The 18,677-nt window shown below is 35.8% G+C and overlaps 4 protein-coding genes and 1 long non-coding RNA gene across 12 annotated transcripts; 2 read left to right on the forward strand and 3 right to left on the reverse strand.

Moving 5' to 3' along the window:
- Positions 1-65: 65 nt before the first annotated feature.
- Positions 66-1,330, reverse strand: LOC103874337. 2 transcript variants are annotated; one of them, XR_004458763.1, is made up of 3 exons: positions 1,068-1,330; positions 918-971; positions 66-311 (listed from the first exon to the last, which is right to left on the reverse strand). It is a non-coding gene; the product is annotated as an uncharacterized LOC103874337 (long non-coding RNA). The 2 variants fall into 2 exon arrangements; XR_634184.3 differs by lacking the exon at positions 918-971 and having other exon boundaries at positions 1,068-1,298.
- On the forward strand, positions 1,203-3,955 carry LOC103874338. Of its 5 annotated transcripts, none has more exons than XM_033292973.1 (9): positions 1,203-1,416; positions 1,517-1,780; positions 1,855-2,100; positions 2,134-2,261; positions 2,346-2,646; positions 2,735-2,968; positions 3,069-3,244; positions 3,318-3,416; positions 3,574-3,950. In XM_033292973.1, exons 2-9 carry the CDS (start codon positions 1,525-1,527, stop codon positions 3,733-3,735), a joined length of 1,602 nt encoding a protein of 533 aa, XP_033148864.1. In that variant the 5' UTR covers positions 1,203-1,416; positions 1,517-1,524; the 3' UTR covers positions 3,736-3,950. The 5 variants fall into 5 exon arrangements, 4 of the variants coding, with proteins under 4 accessions (XP_033148864.1, XP_018508179.2, XP_009150992.2 ...); XM_033292972.1 differs by having other exon boundaries at positions 1,398-1,416; positions 1,855-2,085; positions 2,119-2,261; positions 3,574-3,955; XR_004458762.1 differs by having other exon boundaries at positions 1,855-2,261; positions 3,326-3,416; positions 3,574-3,933.
- Positions 3,956-4,316: 361 nt separating this feature from the next.
- LOC103874339 (cytochrome P450 71A14) lies at positions 4,317-7,887 on the reverse strand. 3 transcript variants are annotated; one of them, XM_009152745.3, is made up of 4 exons: positions 6,525-7,887; positions 4,884-5,467; positions 4,735-4,796; positions 4,317-4,657 (listed from the first exon to the last, which is right to left on the reverse strand). In XM_009152745.3, the coding sequence occupies exons 1-2, from the start codon at positions 6,909-6,911 to the stop codon at positions 5,120-5,122; spliced, it is 735 nt and encodes a 244-aa protein (XP_009150993.1). In that variant the 5' UTR covers positions 6,912-7,887; the 3' UTR covers positions 4,317-4,657; positions 4,735-4,796; positions 4,884-5,119. The 3 variants fall into 3 exon arrangements, with proteins under 3 accessions (XP_009150993.1, XP_018508180.1, XP_033148865.1); XM_018652664.2 differs by having other exon boundaries at positions 4,317-4,796; positions 4,884-5,162; positions 5,263-5,467; positions 6,525-7,877; XM_033292974.1 differs by having other exon boundaries at positions 4,317-4,796.
- Positions 7,888-13,280: 5,393 nt separating this feature from the next.
- On the forward strand, positions 13,281-15,618 carry LOC103874340 (zinc finger-containing ubiquitin peptidase 1). Its single transcript, XM_009152747.3, has 5 exons — positions 13,281-13,938; positions 14,010-14,858; positions 14,944-15,058; positions 15,156-15,251; positions 15,359-15,618. The coding sequence occupies exons 1-5, from the start codon at positions 13,883-13,885 to the stop codon at positions 15,440-15,442; spliced, it is 1,200 nt and encodes a 399-aa protein (XP_009150995.1). The 5' UTR covers positions 13,281-13,882; the 3' UTR covers positions 15,443-15,618.
- A 104-nt stretch (positions 15,619-15,722) lies between these two features.
- On the reverse strand, positions 15,723-18,610 carry LOC103874341 (protein RETICULATA-RELATED 1, chloroplastic). The gene is made up of 8 exons (XM_009152748.3): positions 18,078-18,610; positions 17,565-17,729; positions 17,406-17,498; positions 17,219-17,334; positions 17,034-17,132; positions 16,646-16,951; positions 16,405-16,569; positions 15,723-16,314 (listed from the first exon to the last, which is right to left on the reverse strand). Exons 1-8 carry the CDS (start codon positions 18,435-18,437, stop codon positions 16,029-16,031), a joined length of 1,590 nt encoding a protein of 529 aa, XP_009150996.1. The 5' UTR covers positions 18,438-18,610; the 3' UTR covers positions 15,723-16,028.
- Positions 18,611-18,677: the final 67 nt, after the last annotated feature.

The following is an 18,677-nucleotide window of genomic DNA, read 5'->3' on the forward strand; positions in this document are numbered from 1 at the left end:
CCAAACATTTAAGTGGTCCATTGCAAGGTTCTTAATTGGGTATAAGTAAAAACTCCATTTCCAAATTTGGTATCTAAAAGTAGTTTCATTATTCTTCATATTAATGTAAAACTAGTATTCACTTGATAACAAAAGATTTAGACTTTTGCCAATATTATGTTCTTCAAAGGAGACCATTCAATACACAAAACATACGGTAAGAGAGGAGAAGAGAAGAAGAGTATTCACTTGTTAGAATCCGGCAATCTCTCGAGACTCCGGCCATCCTCCAGGGAATAAAAAGACCACCTCCTCAAACCCCAAGAAGTTATCTGCATTTCCATCATAAACAAAAAGCAAACAATCAGAGATGGCACAACTACAAAAAAAAAAAAAAATAAATAAACAGAGACTTGAAAAAAAGATAGGACTACTGAAAGTGTGTTCCATTCTTGTGGTTACACGACAAACATAAATGGGATCAGAAGAAACATATGTAATAAAAGTTGGAGATATGTAATAAACAACGTTTTACCAAAAACAAGTTTTTTGTATGTCTTGTTGTAAATCAAGAATCAAAGATTCCAACTTTTGACAAAGTTCATCATACCTAAACCAAAAAACAAAACTCTTACACATAAACTAACACACACACGCTTGATCAAATAAAGCCCCACCATGAGACTCAAATGCCTTAAAGACAGAAATTTTCTCCATTCTTAGTTCTCTATGTCAATGATTTTCGGACAGGATGGATTTAATTACAATTTGATTTTCTCTAGTTGTTTGCCTAATCTACTAAGAACCATGTGATGAGACATTTATTAGATTTTTGATATTGCTTTACCCCATTGATAGTGTCCATGGGATGATCTTCGTCTATGTGGCAGCAGAGAGAGAGGATATCAAAATAGTCTGAGCAGAAGGGGCAAGCATACTCTTCCCTGAACTCATCTTCTCCCTCTACCTCCATGTGAAGGCTCGGTTCGGTTCTGTCGAAACCATCAATAAGATTCACAAAAGCCACAACACGAAACTATCAATAAGATTTGCAGAATATCTCTTTACTAACTAAGTTAAAGCCTCACCTTAGTCATCGAGATCGTGGCTGATCGTCCCATCGCCGGCGATAAGCCCGTCGGAGAGGTTAGCAATCCGGTGAAGGAGCTTTTGGATAAGAACAAGGACGGCGGTGAGGAGGAGAAGACGGTGACGTACACGGTGAGGCGATCGAACCCAATCCCTATCCCTCGAGACGATAAAAGACGACGACGACGAAATCATCCCAGGAGAAGAGATCAATCACGACATTTTGGAATCGAAATCTACTGGTTTCAGGAAGTGGGGAGAGAGACAGAGATAGAGATGAGAGAGAGAGGAGGAGATAAGCAACATATCTTATTGTTCCTGATTAAGCGACGGTGCTTGAATTAAAAGGTAATTTTCTTTTTTCTTTAATCAAAATTAATTTAAGCAACCTGGATAATCATGCTTTGGGATATTTAAACGAAACCCAACAGGACTTGTGTCTGTTTAGGTTTTTAGATGGGATCGATGTGGTGGGGGGAGGAAGCGGCGAAGGGTGCTAAAATAGCAGTGTGGTGGGATATGAAGGAGTGTCCGATTCCGGAGGGTTACGATGCTGGTCGGATCCGACCGAGTTTAGAAGCGGCGTTCAAGGAACGAGGCTACTCTGGTCCAGTCTCCTCCATCACTGCATACGGGGACCAAACACAAACCCCTGTTCACATCCTGCATGGGCTCTTATCCACTGGAGTGTCTGTAGCACACACCAGCTCCGGTTTGTTTTTACCAACTTTTATATGTTTAATTAAGAGTTTGGGATAATAATTAAATAATACCTTTGTAAAACAGAAAGCACGAACTACATCTTGTATCGGGATATAGTGGAATGGCGAGGTCAGAATCCACCCCCTGCTACAATGATGATCATATCCAATCAGGTGGTAGGTGACTTGTCTTGGGATCTGGCCCGGCTACAACAACGGTCGCAATACAACCTGTTTCTAGCTTATTCGAAGGCGCCTTGCGTACTCTCAGTCCTGTCAACTTCTTCAAGGTGGTTATGGGAAAAATTACTAGGGGATAATAATAATAATAATAATAATAATAATAATAATAATAATAATAATAGAATTGAGACCAGAAGCGTTCAGTATAAATTATCTGCCATGATACTTTGTTGCAAATCGTGCAATTTCGATTGCCAAAGCCCTGAGAAATTCAGGAAGCATCTCTCGAGTTATAAGCATGCACGGCAAGTAAGCATCCTTTCTCTCTCTATATACTTGTATCATCAATAATACATTGTTTGTTTCACTTTTCCTCCACTCTCTGTCAAGCAGGAGTCTGTATACCCTACGTACAAAGAAGTTAACCGTGTTACGGAGACGTGGGGAAGGAACTACGCTGCAGCGCCTGAATATGCGACAGCTAAAATACTGGTGTGGTGGAACATGTTTGACTGTCCTATCCCTGAGGGATATGATGCTCGTCGGGTCCGTCCGAGTTTAGAAGAGGCATTTAAGAAACTAGGCTACTCTGGTCCCGTCTCTATCACTGCCTATGGCGACTTAAACCACACCCCTGAGCACCTCCTCCGAGGGCTCTCTTCCACTGGAGTCAGTCTTGCACATACCATTCTCGGTTAGTCCTCCTCCATCTGGTGGCTGTTTTAAAAAATAATAATTTCATCTATTAACTGATATGCTTTTTTTTTTAATATTGAAAACAGATGTCACGTACAAGCGCATGTATTCAGATTTGCTGGATGGGCAAAAGTCTAATCCTACTCCGACTAATATTATGGTCATATCTGATACAGATACACATCAGGCCTTCTCAACTCCCCTTGTCCGCCTAGTACAAAAGCAGAAGCACAACCTTTTTCTGGCTTATTCATCTAGGCCTTACAAAATGTTTGTCCTGCTCCCTTCTGCCGAGTGGCTCTGGCATAGCTTACTTGAAGGTGATTAGATTGTTTCTCCTCTCGTCTTATCATCCAGTAATACTACTGTTTGATAACTAATTATATGCCGTCTCTGAGCTTTAGTTTTGCTTTTTCACAGTTTCAGAGAAAAGAAAACACGTTCTTCAGAAATGCAGTAGTGAAAGTGAAAGTGATAGGGGTGGTGAATCAAGCGCAATGTTGTATTGCAAAGTGTGCTGTGGTGGCCAAGGTCCTGATTACAAAAGCCTTGACAATTTAAGGACGCATCTCTCTAGTGAAGAACATGCACATGAAGTAAGTATCCTCTCTCCCTCCCTCCCTGCCTCTTGTTCACTCAACAACCTTTTTAACTTTTTCCCGCTTGCAGGAGTATAGTATTACTTCGTTTGTTCAGTTAAAAATGAAGAATAGGAATCTATCTCTCTTAGCCCAGTACGATCGAGAGCATCGACATCAATGGCGACAGGCAAGTTTTTCTTAATGATTTTTTTTTTTTCAGAGAATTGTATACATATGCTATTTCTCATAGAAAGCAGCAGGATGATGAAACATTTATTATATTATATAAAAACTCTGTAAAGGGAGTTTTATGAACCAATATAACTCAACTGACATGTTTGTAGGTAAAAAAATCTCAAAACATCAAACATATCAGGAAAGCATTCCGGACGGGTTTTCTTCTTCTTCTTGATAATCATTTACGTCGACGTAGAGCTCGAAAATCTCAATCCTGCAGACGTCGTGGCTCTCGACGTAGAGCTCAAAAATCTCCAACCGTGTGGTGAAATCGTTACCAGGTAGAAGCTCTTATTCTTCGTTTCTAGTCTATGTTTCAATTTCAAGCAGTATTTATTTTTCATTTCGTTTTGCTTTGTTTAAAACAATCTTATTATTCACTCATGTAATGTTATTAGTAATTTTAAATCAAACACTGTTTTTCAAATTTACTGAATGTCATTATATTAACTTACTGTTTAGTAGTATTATGTGTTCATTGCAATTTAATCATTGGCCGGGTTTAAATTAATATGCAGTTACTTAACTCAGGACGGAACTATTCTAGTATTTTTTTTCTTCCTTTTATGCTGTACTAAAATCCTTGAAGAAAATTAGATTGTGATAAAAGATGTTCGATATATATTTGAAAATTTCTGATGATATGTTGCTTTTTTCCGGTCAGAGTTTTTGCATTGCGCTGTAAATGAATTTTTAGTTTTCATGTAATGTATTATCACAAACGATGAGTTGGTAAGATCTGTAACAATTGTACTTTGTGTATTCATAAAATACTAAAACACCTGCCGAAAAAGAAACAATATTAAGCGTTAACTTTTTAATTTGAGCACCATGGAGCTGCTGCCTAACTGACAACGTTTGAGAATATATTGATTTAACACAAGCTGTCTTTTACCTAGTTTCCTCACTCTTTTTTTTTTTCCTTTTTCTACAAAAAGTTTACTTACCCCTTTTAGTATATTTAACATATTTCACGCATAAAATGACTTTTAAAGAAATATTAAACAGAAGATGGACAAACAATAAGAGGGTCCTTGCGACAAACATCAATACCAATAGCTTCAGCTATATCAGGCTTCTCATCTCCCATTGCTCCTACGTCAACTTTCCAGTCGAACCGTTACACTAGGTTGGCCTATGTGACTTCCACCAAGGCTACTACATATCCACTTCCAGGACATTGCCTTCTCCCTGATCCAAATGGAATAAACTTTAGATTTTGTCCTTGAAAATCTACAACCGTATCTAAATGCCTCCCTGGCCTTAACTCTTCTGCATCTTGTCCCCAAGCTGAAACGTCTCTTTGGATTGCCCATATATTGATTAGCACCTGTGTTCGAAATAACACATTTTATCTTTAAATATATATTTATTGTCATTAGGGTTTGATCTTAATCATAAGATGTAAAGACATTACTTGTGTTCCTGCAGCTATGTCGTATCCATGTACTTTGACAACGTCACTCAATTGTCGCGGAGCTAATGGAACCCCGGGATGTAGTCAAAGCACCTCCTTAACCACAAGATTTAAATAATTTATTTTCTCAGCTTCTTGCTCAGTTACATATAAGTTATGGGTTGAAACAGAACAAATCTCATCTTTGAGTTTCTTCATACACTCTGGATGTCTCAAAAGCTCTGTCATTGTCCACTCTAATAGTGTAAAAGTTGTTGGCGCTGCCCCGAACAACATATCCTGCAAAAAGAGAAAAGAAAAAAAAGATAAAAAGAACAAAAATTATAGAATTCACCTCCCTCGGTGAATTTTCTCACTACGCTCTGAGAAATATATTCACCTCCCTCGGTGCTATACTTTTTCCCCAAGACGACTCTGGTTATAACATCGTTTGAAAAACTAATGAAGAACTTGCTTAGGTTTACTGGTGAAGAAGAAGAACTCGCTTTCTCAAGCTTCTCCATTAATAAATTGATCTCTTCTGCTCTTATATTCTCGAAGGATCGAATCGTTTTGTTGGTAAGGAGATTCATAACGCAAATACTCTGCATGCATCCCAAGCAGTTGAAGATAAATTAGCTACCGTAGATGATCTCTACATAATTTGGTTGCATCTGAAAATCATTATCCTATTGATGCGTGTTGTGTGTGTGTGGAGTGTGGACATATAATTTTATTCCAAATGTTTTATAGACTTAAGGTTGCCGTTTTGCCCTGTCCACACAGAAACTTTATATCTCGTGTAACGCAAGCAACATGTGATTACAGTGTAAATTGTATTTAGCTAATTAAACTAAACGTTATCTTTAAAGATATTACTAGACTTTGATCCGCACAACCGAACTTGATCCGCACAACCGAACACGCATATTTGTTTTTTTCTTAATTTTTGTTTGTATTAAATGGTATAGTATATATTTATAATATTATTTTGAAACATAACAATTTTATTTTTTACATTGAACAATTATATTTTGTGTTTGTAATTGTTTATTGTACCACCGATATTGGCATCATAGATTTATACTTTAATTAACTAATACTATTAAAATAAAAACTGAGAACGTCTTTATTTGTTTTAGTATCTATAAACCTTTTTTTTGAACAAAGTATTTATAGATCTTAACTCGTGACATATAAATATTTGTTTTCACTTTAAAATTTTTATTTATACTAAATGGTATAATATATATTTTTAAATTTAAACGTATTACATAATTTTTATTATAATATTTGAAAACATAACAATTTTATTTTTGACTTTGTATAATTTTATTTTGTAATTTTAATAGTCTATTCTGTCACACTGTATCATATAAACAAATCGAAGAGTAGATTTCAGACAACAAAAAACTCTACGAAATATCACGGAAATATTTCTGTTTAATTAATTCTAAATTATTTTTAATGCTTTGTACTCTTATAATTCCTGAAATAACATATAAGGCATGTGTTTGATAATGAAGATATATTAGTCATCAAAAATTTAGGAACATGATAATACCAAAATTGAGAAAAATTAAATCAAATAAATTCGTCACAAACGTATATATAGAAAATCAGAAAACACAACAACAAACTTTTGAATAGTGCAAATATTACCTTCATCTGCCTCCAATATTCTCCATAGGGGGCAAAGGCTATTTCTGTCCCTTTAAAAAGTTTTTCGACCGTTCTTGTTCTCGGGCGATTAGAAAAGTTTAGATCGTGTGTTTTCAACAGGTCATGAGCTACATCAGCGGAGGAGACTACGATCGTAGGGACGCAACCAAAGTGAAGGAGCATGAGTGGCCCAGAGCGAAGGCTGAGGGAATGGAGAGAGCGGTGAGGGTGGAGGCTGAGCTGGTGGAGATTTCCTATGACCGGAAGTCGCCACGGAGAGGGTGGTAGCTTAAGCTTGGTGGTGGTGGTGGTTCTTGTGAATAGTGGTTTAAGGAAGAGAAAAGCTAAGAAGATGGCCAAGCAAACATAAATTAACATCATTTCCATTGTGAAGAGTGGTTTAAGGAAGATAAAATCTTTGTGTTTGTGTTGTTATATACTTCTTATTTTATTATTTTATGACACACGTTGATCCCACTATATATTTAACTAAATTTGAGTGGTGCAATAACATATTTTAATATGTCCCTAAATCACGCTAGAAACTTTGTTTTCCTCAAACCAATACACCATCACTACTATTAAAAACAGAAAAAAAATTCCTTTTTTTTTGTCAAAAAAAAAGTTGAACATAAAGAAGGTATAAACAATAAGAATTAAGGAAAGGATAAGTGACATTCTCACCAAGTCATTCATGACACTCACCAAACCATGAGGCTGTGAGTTCTACATAGATGGGCTTTACCTTACGGCCATGTTACAAATAAATAAAATTATGATATACACATTCCAACTCCACTGCTTCTTTGTCTCACAGTACAATCCGCAAAGGGGACTTTCCATTCTCCCGTTTGAGTGAGCCTCTGAACACGTATGTAATTTGTCAAAAGGAACATATTATATAGTACATTTGAATCAATCTAACAGTCATCCGGTTAGAGACTTTCGCATTAGGAAGATGTCTCAAGAAGTAAATTAATAGTCAAATAAATAAAATCATGTGAATATTTTTCATGAGTTTTTAATTTGATAATTTATGTACCTAAATACTCATATATAGTGAGAGAGATTCAAGAGATAGTACTCTCCGATACTGATAGTGTTATAAATCTACCAAGATTTTTACCGCGCTACGCAGTTGTTAATTTAAATTTGTTAAACTATCAATTTAAGTGTCGAACTTGTTTTGTTTGAGCTTGTACTTATTTTGCATAGATATTTACTGATTATTTCTAATTAAAAATTTTAAATAAACAATTCTATTATATTTTATTTATTTTTCCAATAAATTTAAAAGATTAATTTTTTACTATATACCATCTGTTGATATTATAAAATAGGTTTACTGAAACCAAAAATCGAGATTGATAACTAACACACTAAAGAGGAGTATATAGTTTGTTGTTTTTGTATTTTAAATAGTTACCTCTCCTAACTTCATATATGGTATGATACAAAAAAATTTTTGTTTTCTTTTCATTCGAAACTTCCAATGATTTTTCTATATTTGTTGTATTAAAATATTCCTCATGTCCAGTGATTTCTCTATATTTATTGTATCAAAATCTTCCTAATGGTGTTATGACCATTACTAATTTCATTGCATTATTTTATTAGTTTAAAAAAATATTGTATATTGTTAAATATTGTGAAATTTATATATTTTGGAATTAGTGTTTATGATATCTTAAAATCTTACAAATATTTTAATTTTCCAATGACTTTTAGGCAACTATAACATCTGTCATAGACTCAGGCACACAAGGAAATATTTTTACTATTACCATTGATGACATTTTAAAATTCAGAATAAAATTCAGAAAAAATATAATTATTTCATAAATTTTAGATTCACTCTTCGTTGATCACATTGTTATTCACTATTAATTTTCTTTACTCTGCGTTGAGCATTTTGTATAAATTTAAATTTTACTGATTAGTACTTCTTTGATCACATTGTTATTTACTATTATTTTTGTTTACTCTGTGTTGATCATTTTGTATAAGTTTAAATTTTACTGATTAGTACTTCGTTGATCACATTGTTATTTAATATTATTTTTGTTTACTCTGTGTTGAGCATTTTGTATAAGTTTAAATTTTACTGATTAGTATTTTAAATCGTTACCTCTTTTAACTTCATATATGGTATGATACAATATTTTGTTTTTTTTTTGTTTTCCTTTCATTTGAAATTTTCAATGATTTTTCTATATTTGTTGTATTAAAATATTTCTAATGTTCAGTGATTTCTCTATATTTATTGTATTGAAATCTTCCTAATGGTGTTATGACCATTACTAATTTTATTGCGTTATTTTGATTAGTTTAAAAAAAATTGTATATTGTTCATTATTGTGAAATTTATATATTTTGGAATTAGTGCTTATGATATCTTGAAATCTTACAAATATTTTAGTTTTTCAATGATTTGTAGGCAACTATAACATCTGTCATAGACTTAGGCACATAAGAAAATATTTTTACTATTACCATTGATGACATTTGAAAGTTCAGAAAATATAATTATTTCATAAATTTTAGATTAACTCTTCGTTGATCACATTGTTATTTACTATTATTTTTGTTTACTATGTGTTGAGCATTTTGTATAAGTTTAAATTTTACTGATTAGTACTCCTAACTATCCTTTTTTTAAATTCATTCTCATTCTCATTTGTCAAATATTATATCAAAACAAATAAATGATATAGTATAACACAAAAATATAATTAATTGAATTAAAATTGGTTCTTTAAATTTATATTTAACATTTAAAATATATAAATTTTATAGACAAATAAAATGGACCAAACAAATCAAATTAACAGATCGAAAAAACTATTAGAAGCCCAACACGAAATGGTCTGTGACATGGCCAAAAGAAAAAATTTTATTGGCTGATTTTTGAGGCATACGTGGACAGTTTATCTATTGCTGGTATTCTCTTTTTATTTATTGTATGCTTTCCATTGATTTTTTTCTAAACTATTAGTTTTTTTGCATCGTCTTATATACCAGTTCAGTACCGTCTCGTGCTAAATCAAACGTAAGGAGAAGATTGGATTGGAAAGCTGGAGGAGGAGGTGAGGTGAGCCTCTTGAAGAAGAGCATAATGAGAACACAAAGGAAGTTGAGTCACTCTAATCATGACAAGATGCAGAAGCTAGCAAGTGTTGGTGGTTCTCTTACTATTGGTGGGGGTGGCTACAGGAAATCATGTCTTGTCCGAAAACCAGAATAGTAGTAGTAACTACTGCAAAGGGCTTGAAGATATATGTGTCTGATACGTAATAAGCTTGTTCAGATTGAACAACATCAATCCAATCTAATGGATCTCTTCTTCGGGTTTGTTTCTAACAAGCAGGCACTGAAACCATGACCATGATTTTTTTTACATTTTTAAGTAGTACCTGAAACTCATTCTGTGTGTTTTATGTCATTAAAGATTTTGTGGGAAGCTCACAACATGGAATGCGTGCTCTGGAAACTAGAGCTCACGGTCAAGAACTTGCGATGGATGAGATATCTTATGACTTGGCAGTTTCAAATGGGAGAATGAGAGTAACTGTTCAAATGAGAGTAACGGTTCAGGCAGAAACAACTGTTCTCTCATTCCCTCCTGGAAGTTTTTATTAGATCCAAATTCTGGAAGAAGCCAGGTTATATATATTCCTCACAATTAAAAGGAAGAGGTACCTAAAACTTCAAAGATTCTGAGACTTATACTGTGAGTGAATGTGGTGATTCATACTTGTTACAAAGTTATATATTACTACTACTACTACCCTTTCAATCGTTTTAGTACCTTTTTCCTTGAAATATGTTGTACTAAAGTCCTTAAAGAAAACTAGATTGCGATAAAAAAAGTATATTGGAAAATGCTTGAAATTTCTGATGATATGTTGCTCTTTTTCTCGTCAGAGTTTTTATTTAATATATTATCGCAAACGATGAGTTGGTAAAATCTGTAACAATTGTACTTTGTGTATTTATACAATACTAAAACACCTGCCGAGAAAAGAAACAATACTAAGCTTTAAATTTTTAATTTGAGCATCATGGAGCTGTTGCCTAACTTGTGGTAAATTTCACGGATTGAATAATTGAAGTAGTTTGCATTAACTATTTTTCTTTCTGTACTTTGGAAAAGAAAACTAGATTCATATCTTCTTTTTCGTTGAATTAAGTATTGTCTACACTGTTGTCTATTGCTATTTCTACTAGGATCTTGTCATAATGGGAACTTATGGGCAAATAAATAGTTTAGTAGGTTTCTCAAAAGTAAAAAAGAAACTTTACATTATGTTACTGCCCCAATCTGAGTAATTAGATAGTTGATCAGTTCGTTTCTCTGACATTTTGAAACTTCATAATCGCTTGAGAGACTAATTGAAGTTTTGGAAATAAAATGATTTGCCAAGAATATAAAACACATAAAACACAAGAGAGAAGTATTCTAGAGTGAACTCAACAAACAATGCTAAAACATTATGCTTAATCAATTGTGTTATCATGTGACTTTAGAGTAAATACTATCGAGTGAAAAGCTGTCGATCACCAAAATGTTAATCCAGATTAAGACAAGACTGCATAGTAATTAAGTAACAAAGTGTAACACACAGAAATACATAATTAGTGCAGTATTGCAGTGTTAATTAGACATAAAGTAAGAAAAAAAGTGAAAGCTGAAAGCAAAACATACCACATCACATCGAGTAATCTGGTATGATATACGCTTTGTTTGTGTTTGGTGTTCTAACATTTGAGTAATCTATATCACTTTAATAAAAAAAATGTTCCTTGTTTCTTGCAGAAACGTCCCATGATTGTCATTTGTGATTACGAGAATGCGAAAATTCCTACGGAATTGACCCACAATTTAGTTCGTGAGTTGATCATTAACAAGCTGTCAGGTGTTAGATTTTCTGGACCAAGTCCAGTAGAATTCCATGTATCAGCAGGCTATTTGGACAGTGTTCAACCAAAATAGATAGCATTGTAATAGAACATGCCAACAAATGTGACAGTAAGTTTTACATTTTTTCTTGTTGTGTCTTTTATTTAGATCCGATGAATAAAACATATCTGATTTCAAGACCAAAAACTAGGTGGACAATGGGCAACCATGCTGCATATATAGATATCACAACGAAAACATCATATTCATTTCTGGCGATGGTGGCTTCAGCAAGGCCTTAGATAAGTTTACCAAGGCGGGCTATTTGGTGATTCTGGTAACGAATGACAGCGAAAATGATTATCGTGCTTATCTTCAGTGGACACTAAGAGAATATCTTCATATTTCATCCAGGATCTCCTTGTTAGTTCTCATATCGTCAACTCCAACAACATATACACAATCATTATCAATTTTTCTGATTATTGTCTTGTGTCGACGGTTTTTCAATACAATGGAAATCTGGACAGATCCATCTTGCATCTGTAAAATGCTCTTAGGTACAACATCAGTTTGCAAAAAATACAACAAATTATTATCATCTATTACAATTAAAAACAAAATTGAGCCTAAATATATACATTTGCCTTCTCTAGTGCATCTATCCTAGTCTGACTTCTACTCTTACAAAGATAAACCATATGAGCTCTACTTTTAGCTTTCTTATTTGTCTTAATAAAATTGATTCATAATCAGTTCATATCTTACTTAAGTTAACATGATATTTGTTCTTTTCAGAGGATTGATAAATGATCTAGGTTTATGGAGTTCAACAGAGTAGGGGAGGGGGATAACAACAAGTGGATCCTGGTGGTGAAGGATATGACAAAATTTGATGTTGCACAAAAAAAAAAACAAAATTTGATATATAAGTAATGATTGAAATTATTAGCAAGATGGAAAATTGAAAAAGCTAGTCATTTGACTGTGACATAATTTTCCTCAAAGATGTTTTCATTATTTTCATCTATCGATGCAGAGCCTTATTTCCCTGGTAATATAAATTATGCACTAACCTTACGCAAATTTCCCAAATTAGAACTTTCATGTGTTTACCATTGGTGGAAATTATAACATGTAAATATATAGGTTGTGGGCTTTATATAGTTGAGTTACATTTATCCGAATGAAAAAAACTGCTGATCAAAACAAAGGATGTGTTCCATCTCCAAATTTTGGTTACTTTGTAACATCTGCACATTTACATTTCCTTTTTTCTTGATTCTCTTCTTTAGGAAGTCATCGTATAATATCTAGATTTTTAGAACTTGTGACTGTTGCTAAGTATGAACCAATAGATTCTATGTATATTTTGATTCTCTCAGTCTTGATTATCCTTGCTTACTTTGTAACATCTGCACGTTTATATCTACTTTGTCTTGATTCTCCTCTTTAGGAAGTCATCATATAATATTAAAATTTCCAAAACTTGTGATTGTTGCTAAATATGAACTTATAGATTTTATGCTATATTTCGATTCTCTCATTCTTGATTCTTTTTGGTTACTTTGGTAACATCTGCACATTTATATCTCATTTGCCTTGAATATTATCCTTGGTTACTTTGTAACATCTGCACATTTATATCTCCTTTGTCTTGATTCTCTTCGTTAGGAGGCCATAGTGTAATATCTAGATTTCCAGAACTAGATTTCCAATAGATTCTATGCTAATATTTCGACTCTCTCTGTCTCAGTTGATAAATCATCACAGCAAATTTTGTCATCCTGATCTTTACTTGGTTACTTTGTAACATCTGCACATTTTTATCTCCTTTATCTTAGGTTCTCCTTAGTTACTTTGTAGTATCTGCACATTTATATCTCTTTTTTTTCTTGATTTTCTTGTTCAGAAGACCATCGTATAAACACTCAAATTCCCATGTCAGCTCTAACCAGCCGACACATTTATTTAAAAAGAAATTATTGTATTTTGTAAAGAAAAATGGGATGAAATTTTATTGATCTTTGTAAAATACTACATTTGCTAATTATCAAATTGACTCCTATAAAAGAATTTATTTATCCTTGAGAGAATTTATCGGCTCCACCAAAGTAAATGGTGAGCGCAAAAGCCTTCTACTATAAAACTTTAAACTACTTTTTCAGAATAATGAAGAAAAATAAACATATATTAGAGTGGTCAAACATGGATTCGCAGCAAGTCACTCTACTTCTGTGTGCTTTGTGTTGTAGAAACTAGGAATTGATCTCTTAACCGAGGAAAACTAATTTATCTTGAGCTTGACACAACACAAGCCCGTTACTCCTCCTGCAACCAACAACATGTTTGATTTGTCCACTTCTTAGAAGCCTCTAGTTAAGGCAGAGTCTTTCTTCATACCAAAACATTCCTTCCGCTTCCTCTTTTCTTTCTTCTCTCTGTTAATTAGAAAAAAATGTCAGCTTTGTGTCCAGTCTGCAACGTAACGCTTCCTCTTCCCCAAATCGAAAGGTAACAACACTCCTTCTTCTTATGCTCCTCTTCACATCAATCCCAATCCTCCTCACACGTTTGTTTCTCAGCCATGTGAATTCCCACTTCGACGACGACGAAATCGATCCACGAATCGCAAGCGACCACTACTTGGCTCTGCAACTCGCCTCTGATCCTTCTTCTTCAACCCCAAAGGAAGCTCCTTTCCTCGACCCACTTAACAAAACCGTTCCTTTTGCCTCCTTGGCGCGTTCACAGACCAAGAGCCCATTCCACATAGTTGAAAACGGTGGTTTGATTTGTTTGCTTAAGACTTGCTTAGAGTCAAAGACCAAACCTTTGGAGTCCAATACGAGTTTACTATCGGGCTACGTTGATCATTTTCAATCCACCAAGGAGGATAAAGGATGGGGATGCGGGTGGAGGAACATCCAAATGCAATGCTCTCACTTGCTTTCTCGTAGAGATCAAGAAGTTAAAAGAGTTCTCTTTGGCGGCTCTGAGTTCGTTCCCGACATCCCCTCGCTTCAGCGGTGGTTAGAGTTGGCTTGGAGGAGTGGCTTTGACGTCTCTGGAGGTCTGCATTTCGACAAGCGTATATACGGTTGTAAGAAATGGATTGGGACTACTGAGTGTGCTGCGTTGTTGCGTTCTTTCGGGTTGAGAGCTAGAGTTGTTGATTTTGCTCCTGAGAAGTCTCGGTCGATGTATCTTTCGGTTCCTGGCTCTGCTGTTGCGCCTAAGAGGAGGGGGTACGGTCCTATGGATAGATACGTGGTTAGAAAGGGTGGAAGTGGGGTGGAGAAAGGAGGTGACTCTCTTGGTTCTAGTTCTTCTTCTAGGACCAGCAAAGGAGCGGTTTTGATGGAATGGGTTTGGAATTACTTTTCGGACAACAGGTTGGATGTTTCTTCTGGTGTTCATATCACGAATAAAGGGTAAGGTGGTTCTGTTTTAGTTCTCTTGATCTTGTCTGTGTCTTCTTCTATAACTTCCAAAGACATCATGTTTTTGTTTCTGCAGGCCTTTGTATTTTCAACATGAAGGCCACTCGAGAACAATCGTTGGGATTCAAAGACGGTTGCAAGGAACTACGTTTACTCCTCAGTACAATCTCCTGATTCTGGACCCAGCTGATGTGAGTTTACTGATTTTTTTTTATGAATATGAACATCAGCTTTTTACTAATGTTAATTGTGATTAATGATGGTGAGACTTTGAATGTGAGAATGCAGTTTACTAGAGGTATAGAGAAAGCGCTTGTAGATAAGAGAGGGTGGGAGGGGTATCTTAAGAGAGGAGCTCACAGTCTGACGTGTCCCGAGTATCAGGTCTCAGCTTCAAACTCTAATATCCATAATTTTTGTTGGTTATCATAGTTTGAGTGATTTCAATATCTGTTCTGAGTGTGATTAAGAAAGATTATGATGAGATACAGATGTTGTACGTTGATAATGGGATTGCTGTTGGCGAGGAGTTGGAGCAGCTCAAGACCATTGATAGTCACTTTGTTGAATTCTAATGGCTTTCATAAAAAAAACAGAAAAATGATTATTAGAGGAATCTTGAATTGGTTGCAATTTGTACTTTTGTATCATAACAATTGTTATTTTGGGAATCATGAACTAGTTGCAACTGTATAATTCTGTACCATATATACATTTGTTTGCTAAGTAAGCCAATTTAAACATTTTTCAATAGTGTGATTCTTAACAATTCTTCAGAATTTGTTGTTTATTAAGACCATTTTCTGGAACATATCATATAAACAACCTTGGATTATTGTGAAAAACAGGAGGATATAAAAGAAGTGGCTATTTATTAGAAAAAAAACTGAGAAAGTTACAGAATGACAAGTCTGAGATCTGAAAACCTAAAAATATAAATGTCTTAATCTCAAAAGAATTAAGACTTTTGAGAGATAGTCATTAAGAACAAAAAAAGCTATAGAATTTTTCTTACCATCTCGCAGTTTGGTGAATCCACTTCACTTCCCACTCTTTCTCTGGCAACAAAAACTTAAGTATGCCTCAAAATGAAAACACCACCACTTCACTGTTTGCTCTTCAACGGTCTCCGAAAATTGTTGACAATTTTTAGAGGGTTAGTTAAGAGGCAGAAGGTGCAGCCACCTTCTTCCGTACAATCCTCTTTCGCCTAGCCTTTGGAGGTGGAGAATCCGAAGCCGAGTCCTGTTGCTTCATACCAAGTAGCCCTGAGACTATTGCATTCTTTGAGATGAACCATCTTGAAGCTGGCTTTCCTGCTGCTGCTGCTTCCTCTGAGGGTCGGTTGTATGCTTTTGCCAGCAGATCATCAGACTGAGCCAGCGGGTCTGCCTCCACACCTAGCCATACTTGTCTTGATCTCTCCCCTAACTGAACGTTCATAATCCTGTTCCACATCCAATCCCATGTTCATTATACAAATCCTTCCAAGCCATTAGAAAAAGGTTTCCTAAGGGGTGAAAGAGAAGAATAATACCTCATGGCAGTGCCAAAGAAGAGTGCTACTCCAATGACGTCAAAGTGGTTGCTCATCGCTCTTTCGAATCCACATAAGAGCTGGTATCTCATGTTTGCATATAACCCAAGGAATGCGCCATAACCGAGAGCGTTTGTTGTGATTGATGGAACCGTCACAGATACTCTGCCAGAACAACGATTCAAAAAGTTAATAATCAACCATGAGCTGAAAGAAAAGTGAATGCAGAGAATGTGATGACCTGTTTTTCTTCTTTGCCGCCAGAAAGTTTGACAACGAACCCTGGAGAGTTCCTGTTGCAACGCCAAGAATGGAAAGCTCTGCGGCCTTGTAGAATAGAGAATGGATCCTCTTCTGCAGGTCAAACTCTCTCAGTGGATAGCTCATCTCAAAAACGTTGTTTGGCAGCTTCTGCAATGTATTTTGCAAGTCGAACCGGAACGTGTTCCCGTAGGAACGACACGGAGCCAGCAACCAAACAGCCGCTGCATTGCATGCTGATACGGTAAGAACATTTATGAGCGCAAGATCCCATTCCTCTTTTATTCTGCAAACAACAGAGTAAACAATTCAAGACAATGAAATAAGAAAGCTACAAAACCTAGAGATGTAGAGACAGTTTATGTTACCTATCCTTACGAGTCTTAACTTCCCACCAAACCGAGCATCCAACCGTGGCGGCTTGCTCCAAGAGAAGTCTATAGAGAAATGAAGGATCCGCCAACATCCTACACAAAAGACAAGTCACATAGTCAAGACTGTGAAGAAGAAGAAGAAGTCTACATCGAGCTATGGTTCTCAGAAGATACATTACCTGCCAACAAAGGCTCTCGACAATCCTTGAGGAAGAGCACGGGAGATGAATCTAGTTGTTGTAGGACGAGCGTTAATAGCAAGGAACTTAACCATTTGTGCTGAGCTGACCAAACCCTGCATACAAGTTTCCATAAGTGTTAAAGATCTCAGCATCCCAAAACCGTAAAGCTTCAAGGACATGTTACCATTTCATACGCTTGACGGAGACCAGCAGGCAAATCCATCATTGTCTTTTGCCACTCGTTCAACACAGCATCAACGAACTTCCTATCAAAAAGCTGGAAAGAAGAAACATAAATGTCAGTAAAGATCAACAAAACACAAACGTAAAAGATCTCTTTTACCTCTGCGAGGAACATCCTACGCCTAAAGAGACCACCTTCATCTCCATCATCGTCATCATCAAATTCGTCAAAGTAATCATCATCATCACCATCATCGTCACCTCCATCGCCACCACCGAAATTGACACTCTTCCCAATGTCTCCACCACCTCCTCCAGTTGCAATCTGCAAAATGAAAAACATAAACAAGAAAAATTCAAAAAAGCTAATCTTGAAAAATATAATTCACAGCAAAGCCTATATCATCTCGCAATTACTATCTCCAAGGAAAACATCATTCCTAACATCTTCTTGAGATAGAGATTCATTGGGCTTAATATCTGCTAGAGACTAAGTCAAGTACTACTAATAGTTCCATGAATTGAACACCTCTTTGTCCTTAGTAACCAGCTTTAACAGAGAGAACAGAGCAAGACTATATATAACAAAGGCTCAACCTTTTAGATATAATTTCACTAAACCATTCTAAAACTCTTTGATTAGTAACAAGAAGAGAGAGTGAGAGAGAGAGACCTCAGGGGTAGACTCGACTTTCTTCTGGGTCATATCAAGCTTTCCTTTTTCCAAGGTAACAGCTCCTACCGAACCAAACTTGCCACCTTTCATCTCCGGACACATCTGAGCACTCGGGGAAGCTGAGCCAGAGGAAGACGTGCCTGACCCGCCGCTGAATTGCAGCTGTAAGCAGCGTTCGAGACCCGAAACTGAATCTCCGACGGAATCGATAAGAGAAGAGGAGGAGGAAGCTCTGATGGAGCAGCTGCGACGGAGCTTACAAGGGAGAGTGGCGATAGGGCGAGGGATGGGTAAAGAGGGTTTGAGTGGAGATAAGGGTTTTGGAGCGACGACGCTCTGAAACGCCATATGAGACATGGCTTTCCGAGTTTAAAGACTCAACCTTTGATGATTTTCTTGGAAGAGAAAGGCGGCAGAGAGCCTTTTTCTTTTTTTTCTCTCTTTGGGGATGTCAGAGAGATGAGAAAGGAGAGAAGAGGAGATATCGCCAATGAGATGACGACTATACACAGCAAACCCAATCTTGGTTTCTCTTTTTTTTTTTCCACCAACTCGAGTTTTAATACTTCTGGCTGATACAGAGGGTTTTAAGTCGGT

The sequence above is a fragment of the Brassica rapa genome, chromosome A06, assembly GCF_000309985.2.
Source record: "Brassica rapa cultivar Chiifu-401-42 chromosome A06, CAAS_Brap_v3.01, whole genome shotgun sequence".
NCBI classification, from domain to species: domain Eukaryota; kingdom Viridiplantae; phylum Streptophyta; class Magnoliopsida; order Brassicales; family Brassicaceae; genus Brassica; species Brassica rapa.